At 45.3% G+C, this 11,488-nt stretch overlaps 1 protein-coding gene across 1 annotated transcript in view; it reads left to right on the top strand.

Moving 5' to 3' along the window:
- Window positions 1-10,409, top strand: part of LOC138968026 (gamma-aminobutyric acid type B receptor subunit 1-like) — a 174,930-nt gene extending 164,521 nt beyond the window's left edge. Inside the window, exons 16-17 of the mRNA XM_070340586.1 lie at window positions 7,748-7,899; window positions 8,410-10,409. Coding sequence (XP_070196687.1) covers window positions 7,748-7,899; window positions 8,410-9,820 — 1,563 coding nt within the window. The 3' untranslated portion in view covers window positions 9,821-10,409. The remainder of the gene's footprint in view (window positions 1-7,747; window positions 7,900-8,409) is intronic.
- The last annotated feature ends 1,079 nt before the right edge of the window (window positions 10,410-11,488 follow it).

Below are 11,488 nucleotides of genomic sequence, written 5' to 3'. Positions count from 1 at the left end.
ATTTTTAATTTTTTTTAATCATAGTTAGTTAGTTAGTTAGTTAGCTGTTGCTTTTCGGGTCCAGCGGACCATAATAGGTCAAATCAGGACACTATTTTAATCATAATTTTTATATTTTTAATTTTCAGAGCTTGTTTTTAATCCGAATATAACATATTTATATGTTTTTGGAATCAGAAAATGATGAAGAATAAGATGGACGTAATTTTGAATCGTTTTGTAGCAAAAAAAATTTAATTACAATTTTCAGATTTTTAATGACCAAAGTCATTAATTAATTTTTAAACCTCCAAGCTGAAATGCAATACCAAAGTCCGGCCTTGTCAAAGATTGCTTGCCCAAAATTTCAATCAATTTGATTGAAAAATGAGGGTGTGACAGTGCCGCTTCAACTTTTACAAAAAGCCGGATATGATGTCGATCGCGTCATCAAAGACATTTATCCAAAAAAATAAAAAAACGTCTGGGGAAATAATACCCAGGAACTCTCATGTAAAATTTCATAAAGATCGGTCCAGTAGTTTACTCTGAATCGCTCTACACACACACACACACACACACACACACACACACACACACACACACACACACACACACACACAGACAGACACACATACACACACACAGACAGACGCACATACACCATACCCTCGTTTCGATTCCCCCTCGATGTTAAAATATTTAGTCAAAACTTGACTAAATATAAAAAGAAAGAGGACATGCAGGAGGGAGAAAAAGGAGGAAGGAAAGAAGCGAGAGAGGGACGACGAAAGGAAGGAAGGAAGGAAGACAGGAAGGAAGGAAAGAAGTTGTGAATAAAGGAAGTAAGGAAGGAACAAATCGGAAAAAGAGAGGCACACACGGTCTCTTTAGCAGAAAGAAAACGTTTAACCCAGCAGCAAGATGGTGTGATTAATACGCTCCGACCCGCAGACTACAGGAATCCATTATTGCGAGTGATCACACACGGAGAAATCAAGTTCGATTCATCGCCAGCAAATCACGCACACTTACTTGTTCAACTGGAAATCAGATTCTGCAGACACACTCATTCACCGCAAGCAAGCGAGAAGGAAAAGAAAATGACCTTGACATCTACACTCTCCCATGCCCCCAACTTCTCCTTTTTTGCCCTCACCCTTCTTTGTTCTAACACATCCTTACCTCCCCTTTATTTTGTTTCTACGCATTACTGTCTCTCATTTTCGCATCCCTCATTCCCGCTCCCCTTACGTTGTTTTTTCGCATCCGTCTTTCTTCCTCTCCTCAGTGTCATCCCCTTTATTCTTTTTCCTCTCATCCATAGTGTAACTCACAAGGACAGATTGTAAGAAAAGGCCTACTAGCCTTAAGTCTTAATTCTTGTAAAATGAATTTCAGTACAGTTCAGTTCATTTCACAACCCAAAACCTGGTTCAACCTAGTACCATCTGCCCCCTCCCCCTGTTCCTATTCAACCCTTCCAGGGGCGGATCCAGGGGGGGTTTCCGGGATTTCCGGACCCCACCCCCAGCCTAAAAAATAAAAAAAAAAGAGAATAAAGAAAAATTGATGGCTCAGATTGCACCAGATTTTCCTTGATTTGTATCAACATTTTTCCCTGGGGGGGGGGGGGGGGGCATGCCCCCGGACTTCCGCCCCTACCTTCCCATAACAACCACTTTCGGTCAGTTTATTGGGTGGTCGCAATAGACAGGGTTGACTAGTGTATACCTGCGATGAAACGACGCCCTTGGGATCAGCCAAAAGTGTCCCTCCATTGAAGGCGGTCTGTCATACTGACGGGTGTGTTTTGGACAAAGGGACAACAGAATGTGTCCTTTCATGTGAGATGTCTTCGGCCGAGGGACCTTACGTAGCTGATACCACTGTGCACACTTTCCTTCTCACTTCCTCTCTTACGTTTCCCCCGACCGTTCTTCTGTCTCTTTCCCCTCCACCTTCCACCCTCATTGATTATCCCGCTCAGTCCGAAACCATTCCCTATCAACCGTTACATTGATTTCCGCAGCACGGATCAATGAAAAAGCGGAAAGCGAACCCCTCACTTTGAGTTGACTGTCCAGACTCGTGGCCTTCGTCTGATGGTACTTGGCGGCCAATCGACTTGACTGTTGAACACTTTTGCTACCAGAGCCGGGACGGGCGACCATAGTTTGTCTGCCCTCCCCCCCCCCCCCCTCCGTATCCTCCCTGTAACCTCATCCTCTCCCGCACTCAATCTCCGGAAGCTTGGTTGGAGCGGTACTGATATTAGCCGGTGTCAAAGTGGCCGTTTTACTGGTGATCTTCCAAGAGAAAGGCACCAGGATGACAGTGACCGCATTGCGTGAGTTAGACGGCGTTAGTAGGGTATGGGCGGGAAGCCCACTGAACGACTGACGTCTCGGGTGGGTGGGGGGATACGAGCAATGATGTGTGTGCGGTGTGTGTGTGTGTGTGCGTGTGCGTGTGTGTGTGTGTGTGTGTGTTGCGGTGGCCTATGTCATTAACGGTCTCTTTTAGATCCATGTGGCCAGCCATACACTCAATGCAATGTTTGTAAAGAAAAAAAGTTAACGTCCAAACACTGTGTGTAAAACAATTAAGCGAAAGCAGACATGTTGAGACTCAATAGAAAAGCACAGTCTACAATGTTTGCGCCTTTTTTTTCTTTCCTTTTCTTCACAAGTGCCTTTTTGTTTTGGTTACACAAACTCGCAATACGTCTGCGGAAGAAGAGCGACGAGAACGGAAACCAAAACGGGCTCAAGTGACTCTCGGCTTGCAGACGAAAGCAAACAACAACCCAGTCGTTTTGCCCCGCGAGAATTCAGGCTCAGACTTGACTCAGACTGCATTGTCCCCGTGTTGAACATCCACCACAGGGGCCCTTTCAGTCGGGGGCTGGCGACGTCGAATTCAAAACCTTGTTCGCACTGTTCCTTCGCGCAAGGGAAAGCCGCCACGTAGAATAATACATTCATTGCATTAGCAACGCGAGAACGAGCGAGGTCGACTCCTATGGATATAGACCCCCGTCCAAGATGACTGCTCTAGTGAAGTGATTCCTCTGAAAAGCCACGGGACGTAAGTTATGGATTAGGTCCCATGAATAGAGTTGTGTCTCTGCTCCAAAGGGCGACAAGTCAAGTCGAAAGGAACGACAACCCATGTTCCCTTTCCCAGCAAACGGCGCGGGCGTTGCTACCCTTTTAAGCGCTACTTTTTGGTCACCATGATGTGATTAGCTCCCTTGAATTATTCATTTTGTCAGGTGGATGAGTTACTTCCCTTGCAGAAGGGCGCTTACTTGCTGTGCAGTCAGGCGTGTGATAGGGGGCGCTCTAGTAGGGACAAGTACTGTTTGGCTCCAGTGGAATTCAATTAATACCATCAGCCCCTGCAAAGATTGTATGACAGTGCCCATGAATAACCTTATAAGCAACCAACCGAGTACAAGAATCTGTCTACTCTATGCATAGAGAGAGTTTCCTTTTGCTTCGCAAGTACCTGCTTCTAGCTCAATTGACCCAATGTGTACGTCAGAGTTCAACGGAGACATGATGAAATGTAGATACATCGTCCTCAGTGGCACCAGTGACCAATTAGGGGCATGCTAATATGTTAATCAGCTACCGACCGTCATCGGTGGCATTAATAGACTGCTCCTTATACGCATAGTATTTGCATAACATGGCGATCTTACTTGAGTTAGAATCAGAAACGAATCTCCTCGTGCTAATTAGCATTGACCTTGACCGCCCTGGCCTGTAGCTCACTGAAATGGCAAATAATCCTGGGATTCAGGGGCATTTGAGACTACCAGCGCTTGAGTCTTTGCTGAATTGAAAGGTTTGTTGATGCAAGTATTCTTTCCTCTAGCGCAAATTAAACCTTCGGAATTCGTGATCTCCTCAGAAAGGGACTTTCCTCGTCTGAACATCTATCGCAATTCGTTTAAAGTAGTAAACTTGATACTGGATTCCTGTCATGAAACTTTATTCAGCAACGGAACTCGACGCACCAAAACACAAACACTCTCACACACACATACTTACACACACATACTATTGCATTCGAACAAGCACCCACGCACGAACACACATACTCACCTACTCTCTCTCTCTCTCTCTCTCTCTCTCTCTCTCTCTCTCTCTCTCTCTCTCTCTCTCTCTCTCTCTCTCTCTCTCTCTCTCTCTCTCTCTCTCTCTCGCTTGCGCTCACTCCTAATTCCAGCAAAAAAATGGAACCCGATGAAAATGTCAAAGCTATCATTTGATGAAATGTCAAGCACAGCAAGATGCCGGCGACAGGTCGTTTAGTTGACCGGAGTAAATACAAAACAAGTGTCCGACTGATTCGGGAAGCACCCTACAATTTTTACGGACGCCGGTGCTTTCGTTTTGACGTTTTCACTGATTGAATGTCATCGTCGATCCCATTCTGTTGATTTGAAAGCCAAGGTCGTACTCACGGGCAAAGTCCGTGCGTACACAAAGGTCAAAGGAAAAATGAGATGATCTTCACAAATACAATTCTGACCTTTATTTCCCCCCCCCCCCTCCGCCCGCAGGTTTTCCTGTTCCTCGATCTTGGCTTTATTGTTTCTGCCGCAGTAACTTGCATAGAGAAACAAAATGCGTTGAAAGTTTGAGAGGCGCGTAAAAAACCCACGTGTGCTCGTTCTCAAAACTGCTCGCTGTAGGCTAAGAGTGCCTCGCTACATTCAAACCCTTTGATAATAAATTGTTAGTGCTTGGGGGAAATGCCAAACAGAACCAAAAGAAAAGAAAACACAGGAAAACAAAGCAAAAAAACTCCTACTGAAGCAAACGAAACAAAATTACAAAAAAACAAAAAACAATCAAACAGCCAGTCGTTATTCGTGGCACAAAAATAAACCATATCGTTCTCGTCGACACCGTGCAGTGTGCATGGACGAAGATCCACGAAGGGAATAGAGGTAAAAAGCAGAACCTGAAAGAAAAAAAAAATCCTCAAACAAAAATATGCAAGGAGGAACCAATAGGAGTGTGTCATCCTCCACGAGGCAGACATCTGAGGACAGTAATTGCATCATGTTACACACAAATGTTTATACAAATTTTTTTTAAAAAAACAGAAAAAAAAGAAAGAAAAGCAAATGGCGTAGTGTGGGGCGAACGTCTTTTTACATTTAGTCAAGTTTTGATTTTTTCTTGCGAACCAATTTCAAGTTGAAATTAGTGTCAGTGGTATGAATGTTGGCCAAACCGGCACCCAGTTTATCTGGTTGCGGCTCAAGACCTTGTTTATCAATTTAAAAGTGGAGAAGAAGAAATGGAGGAGGGAGGGGGGGGAGGTAGGAGAGGGGATGTGTGGCTGGTGAACGGTAAAGAAAGAGTTTTTAGCTTTGTCGCCGTGGTGACAGTCTTCAAAGAAACTCGGTTGATTTTGGACCGTTTTCTATTGCTGACGTTTTGTATATGGTTTATTCCAAAAGAGAGTAATTACACGTTCCGAGTGATGATCATTTTTGCTTTTAGAGTGTTTGAGATTTGCTTTGAAACGTCCATGTTTTAGCTCTCCTCCCCTCCTTCCGCAACTAACACGATCACGTCCTTGTATAGTTATAGATTCTCTGTGACCATGTTCCTGATTAAATTCCAAGCGGGTAGAACTTACCCAGACAACCCAAGCAACATTTTCAAACAAGCAAGGACCGTCAACGAGTCAAGGGAGGTGATGCGAATGGTTCTCAATGAGTGACCTTCCCCGGTTTGTGTGACGTAGTAGGTCAGATCGCGGTGGGAAACGGAGTTGTAATTAAGGGAAAAGGTCTGCGGCTGCTTCCCGTTAGGGTCTGATTCCGGCGCAAGCCTACACTAATGAGATTTCACATCTTTCATTCCGTTGCGGTGTTACTAGCTCCTGTTGGTAGACACTTGCAATCGACCGGTTTGGGTTTTTGTCGATCGACGCGTCTGCTCCTTTGGCAAAAATAAATAGTAGTGGTGGTGGGTGTGCTGGGACAACGGGAGGAAACAAGGTTAGAAAACTTCCCTTGCACATTCTGTGACTTCTTCTTTTCCCGGCAATGCTATGTTTTCAGTCAGGTTTGTAGGGCGAAGTTCGCAGTCCACCGCAGCGACTCTGTCGTTCCCCACAGCTTCGTGTGGGTCCCCTCTGAACTGGGAAGCGTCTGGCATCTCATGGCACTATGGGGCCGCCGTGTTACTCGAGTACCATGGGAACTGCACTGCCGACGAATAAAGAATTGAGCCGACTTTAAAGTTTCAAGGCACCCTTCCTATATATGGCATGTCGTGTGCGCTGTCACAATGTAAGCATGTTATAGGTTAACGCTATTGCATTTTTTTCCCCGCAAAATCGGCTGTCACAGTTTCATCACAATAATCCGTGTCTTCCGTGTCAAAAAAAGTCCGACAGAAGCGGCGGTTGTCCACAATATTCATTCAAAAGACCCACAAAACGTCTGACGCCCTCCCGTGAACGCTACTGCCACAGTCGGTTCTGGCGATCGCCTGGCCGAAATGCAGTGCGAGTACCCGGTTTCACGCTTTATGAGGGCGGTGCTCATCTCCTAATCCCTGCTACCTCCACCTTCGCCAGGCCCTGAATACTTATGATAATAATAATAATATTTTATTGGTACATTATTGTGTATAATTATATAATATTCAGAATCAATTAGAGACGATGGCACACATCGTTACATGCATGCACTAATCATTCCATTAAAATAGTGGTTATTTGCAGGGTTTGTTCAATTTGTGGCAACTATAAGTTAGAAACAAGATGGATGAAGGATGCTTGCATCTCCACCCATACATTAACTCTTCGCTATTATTGTCCATGAGAATCCCCTACCCGATATGATAATATGAACTGAGTTTGGCTGCAGATAGACCCGGAGATCAGCCTTCTGGAGCGACCGTACTGTTTGAGTTTCAGACGGTGGGAAACCACTACAGGGGATCTGCCTTCTTTGTGGCCTTTAAATATTGACAAACCACGTATTTCCGTAACGACATGCTCAGTCTGGGATATAAGCGTAGCTGGGATTTGTTGCTGCATGAACAGCAGATCAGCAAGCTGGGGCGACTCCTGAACTGCTTCTGGGGAGCTCTGTGTGTGTGTGTGTGTGTGTGTGTGTGTGTGTGTGTGTGTGTGTGTGTGTGTGTGTGTGTGTGTGTGTGTAAGCAGTTGCACATATTATACATGAAAAATATGACATTCAGAAATAATAAGTTGAGCGGATTACTTCGCCGGCATTTTGCAAGCGAGTAGCCACACGATCTTGAGATAAGTTCATTATCTGTTTCATTAGGGTCTGTCTGTCTGTCTACTCCAAAGACCTTTTTGTCGAGGTAATAGTAAATGGAATGTTTTGTTTTGTAAATAATTATGTAAATAAATAGGAAGGGTTGAAGCAGCCTGCATGCAACTGAGGTCGAAAAAGAAAGAAAAAAAAGAAAAAAAAGAAGTAAATAATCAACGTTCCAATGACCTACCATTCTTGTGTTTTGATTCTGAATTTTGTAACGTTTGCAGTCTATCTGTTTTTGGAGTTTTGAATTTAAATGCAGTTGTACCAGGAGATCATGCCATTTGAGGACTTTCCGAAGCAGACTAAAGAATGATGGAGGACAAAATCCCAACGTGTCTGAAGAGCTGTCGGTGTGTATTAAAGCAGTTATACGAGATATTATCAATCACAAATCTCTCATTCTTAAATGCTAAAGTGATGTGCGTTTTTATTCAGCTGGACCAGGAGATCTGCCGCCTGGAACAACTGTTGGAGTTACCCATGGAAGACTACCCCAAGTTGACTGACGATCTGCTCTACCTGCTGCCAGAGACCAAGGTGGACGGTACGTCGGCTTTCGAGTGTCGCAGGAAGACGGAACTGGAAAGGTTAGTGTTCGCGGATGTTTGAGATGGAAGTGTGTGTGTGTGTGTGTGTGTGTGTGTGTGTGTGTGTGTGTGTGTGTACGTATGTGTGTGTGTGTGTGTGTGTGTGTGTGTGTGTCTCGGTGGTGTGAGTGATGAGTGTATGAGTGTGTGTGTGTGTGCGTGTGTGTGTGCGTGTGTGTGTGTGTGTGTGCGTGTGTGTGTGCGTGTGTGTGTGTGTGTGTTTGCTTGTGAGTTTGTATTTACGTGTGTGTGTGTGGGTGTGTGAGAATGTGCGAGATACACTGCGGTATTCTTTTGACGCTGTCTGTACTATCAAAGTATCCCTCTTGACAATTTTCTAGATCTTCTTTTTGAAAAGAAAATCATCTTTCCCACCACACGACGTACCAGCAAAACAAACAAACGTTCAGATTTAGGAATAATTTGCAGCGTAGCAACAAGGAAATGTCAAATCATGTGAAGTTTTGTGAGGGCTGTTACCAAGGCTCTGTTTCTTACCCCATGTTTCAGTTGCAACTCTATATCTGACGGGGGAGAAGGCGTCAGCTACGACAAGGAGGAAATCCAGGACGTGCTGAAGGAAATGGGTCTAGGTCAGGACGAGCTGGGTCAAGGTCCTGATCAAGGTCAGCCTCGACCTTACACGCACCCGCCTTTCGGAAAACGCTACAGCGCGCAGGACCACGTCTCGACCTCCGCCTTCAAGAAACTTCGACGTCTGAGTCGCAGTCTGAGCATTGGCCACAGCTCACACTTCAAGTGGAAGGTAAAGAAATCGGGGCTTCCCGGAAAGTTGGACAACCACCACTGGCTGTCCGGCTGCTCGGGCAGCAAAGACTCCGTGGCCGGCGACAGCGACGATGTGTCGTTGTGCTTCTCCTCTCCACCGTTGTCACCGTCGGACTTCGAGAAAGACACGGATAAATCCCGCTTCGCTGCTCTGCTAAGAGAAGAGCTTGTGTCGGGCAACAACATTGAATTGTTTCTGGGTAGAGGAGGCGTGAATCTTCTGGACGACGTCGATCGACGACGTGCGCGTTTGTCGTCGGCGTCGTCTGACAGCGATCACGTGCCCTCATCTGACAAGGTCACCCAGACATGCTTCTTGGACAGTCCGGTGGCCGCGAAGAAGCGTTTCGGCCACGTGTTCCGCGTAGACAACTTAGAGGTCATAGAAATGGAAGACAATCCCAGTGGCTCAACCGGTCAGCTGACTTCGGATTGCCACGTGACGTTAAACAACCAATCAGAGCCCTTGACAGAACGTGCGGAGAGTTTAGATGTGGCCGGGGACACCGTTGGCCAGAATGTGTTCACTTTTGGTGCAAATAAGGAAGAGGAAGAGTTGTTGATGAAGCATGTGAGAGGTGAGGAGAAGAGCTGCAACCTTTCTCGGCCGGAGAGCTTTCCAGACAAACTGGGTTCCGGCTTTCAGGGTTCCACCCCGCCGGGTTCCCGATCTCCGTGTGTACGCGCGAAAGGGGTTGCCGTTCATTTCTCCCCTTACAACGAAATCCGCTTTCTGGAAAAAACCAACATCAGTGACGCTTTCTTTCAAGAAGCTGTGGACCCTTCCACGTCCGCCCAACAACACGGGAAAAAATCACCACAATCCGCGTCAGTACACTCCTCGTCCCCAGTTACCCAATTGCATCAGTCGACACCCTGTCACGTGACCTCAGGCACCCAATCAAAACCCTCGACAGAACGGACTAGTCCAGGAAGTGTTGGGGACTCTGCAAGTGGAATTTCAGAATCGGGGTCGTCAAAGAATCCCGCGAGATTGCGATTTATAAATCCTCAGGCAGTGATAGAGAATGAAAGGAGAAAGAGGATTAGAAAACTTCAGCATGATCTTCAGCATATTCAAAGAGAACTGCAAGATTTGGACGATCTCGAGTATGACGTAACAGAGGTATGACGTGTACATGCTGTGTATTTGCTTGTCAGTCCTAATACTGTGCGCGTTGACATGATTTTAAAGAGCAATTATATTATTTTGAGGGTTGTTCTTTGCATCAGGACGTGGATATTGTTATTTTGTCGCGTGTACATGTATCTTGGAAACCACACAGATTTGGTATAATAACATGCACATCAAAAAGCAAAAATGAGTGTTTATGTTAATTAAACTCATATGCAATGCAAAATTGTTGGTTCACATTTTATGTGCACGTTGGACAAATACTATCCCATGCGTAAATGTTTTCAGACTTATAAAGAACACTGTTTTTGAATTGATAACCGTCACAGCCGAAGGATAATGCACTGTAATACACATGGCTTCGTATAGCTGATATTCTTTTGAATAAGTCATTGTCTTAACCGTCGTGTAATTCCAAAATGAGGGAATGAGTAAATTTACTGCATTTTTCGTGTTATTGTGTTCATAGTTCCCTCTTTATTATACCTAAATTTCCGTTATGCTCGTGTATAACTTTGTATACGACAATAACTTGTAGTATTTCATAGACTTGTGCTTAGATTCATAAAGACACTTACACAGACGAGCGGACAGACGGACAGCACACACACACACACACACGCGCGCGCACACACACACACACACACACACACACAAACACACACGTACGCACGCACGCACGCACGTACACACACACACACACTGTCTCTCTCTCTCTCTCTCTCTCTCTCTCTCTCTCTCTCTCTCTCTCTCTCTCTCTCTCTCTCTCTCTCCCCCTCTATTCAGCTTGCACAATATTGCTTTGAGGAATGGCAGCATTTGAGAACGTCGTTGCCCCAAGCGCGCTCAAAGCTAAATGTACGCCTAACCTCAATCAAAACCTCATGTTGTGTGGGTTAAAGTTCATGTTATGAGTTATGAGTTATGAGTTATGAGTTATGTAGCACTTCCCATTGACCTTCTTTACGGTTGCAAGCGCAGCACAAGAGTAGACCCTATTAACCTTAATCATAGACCAAATAGCCTGGACCGCCAACTCGTCACGTGACCCTTCGAGGTTACGACGCTCGACTTTCACAGGGGCGCTTAGCGTCCGGTTTGAAAGACAGTGAAAAGAAAGCACGCTCCAGTTATTTGTGACAATGGGAGGTGACAATGAACTGGATTTTCCAAAACTCCAAACTAAACTTAACAAAACTCATCGAAAAACATGTTCCATATGCACTTTAGCTGAGTTTATTTTAGCATTTTCAGAACTTACCCCGGCAACTTCGTCCATGTTTACAATCGACACCGGATATGACATCCCCCTGATTTCTGAAAGGCCAAGAAGAGCGGGGTAGTAGTTGCGCTGAGAAGGATAGCACGCTTTTCTGTACCTCTCTTCGTTCCTAAATGCGAGGGGCCGCTACCTCGTTATAGAGAGAAAGAGCGGAGAGAGAGCTAGTTGGCGGTCCAGGATAAATGGTCTATGCCTTAATACAGTTTTATTGCAAGGTCTTGTCGGTCTGAATTGTCAGCTGCTTTACTGTCCCTGTCAGTACGTGCATAAAGAATTAAAGCCAACTGGCGTTAAGTTGAAATGAGTCTTCTTCTTCTTCTTCATCTGCGTTCGTGGGCTGAAACTCCCACGTACACTCGTGTTTTTTGCACGAGTGGAATTGT

Source organism: Littorina saxatilis, linkage group LG6, assembly GCF_037325665.1.
Source record: "Littorina saxatilis isolate snail1 linkage group LG6, US_GU_Lsax_2.0, whole genome shotgun sequence".
Classification (NCBI taxonomy): domain Eukaryota; kingdom Metazoa; phylum Mollusca; class Gastropoda; order Littorinimorpha; family Littorinidae; genus Littorina; species Littorina saxatilis.
This window is presented reverse-complemented; position numbering and strand designations above follow the sequence as displayed.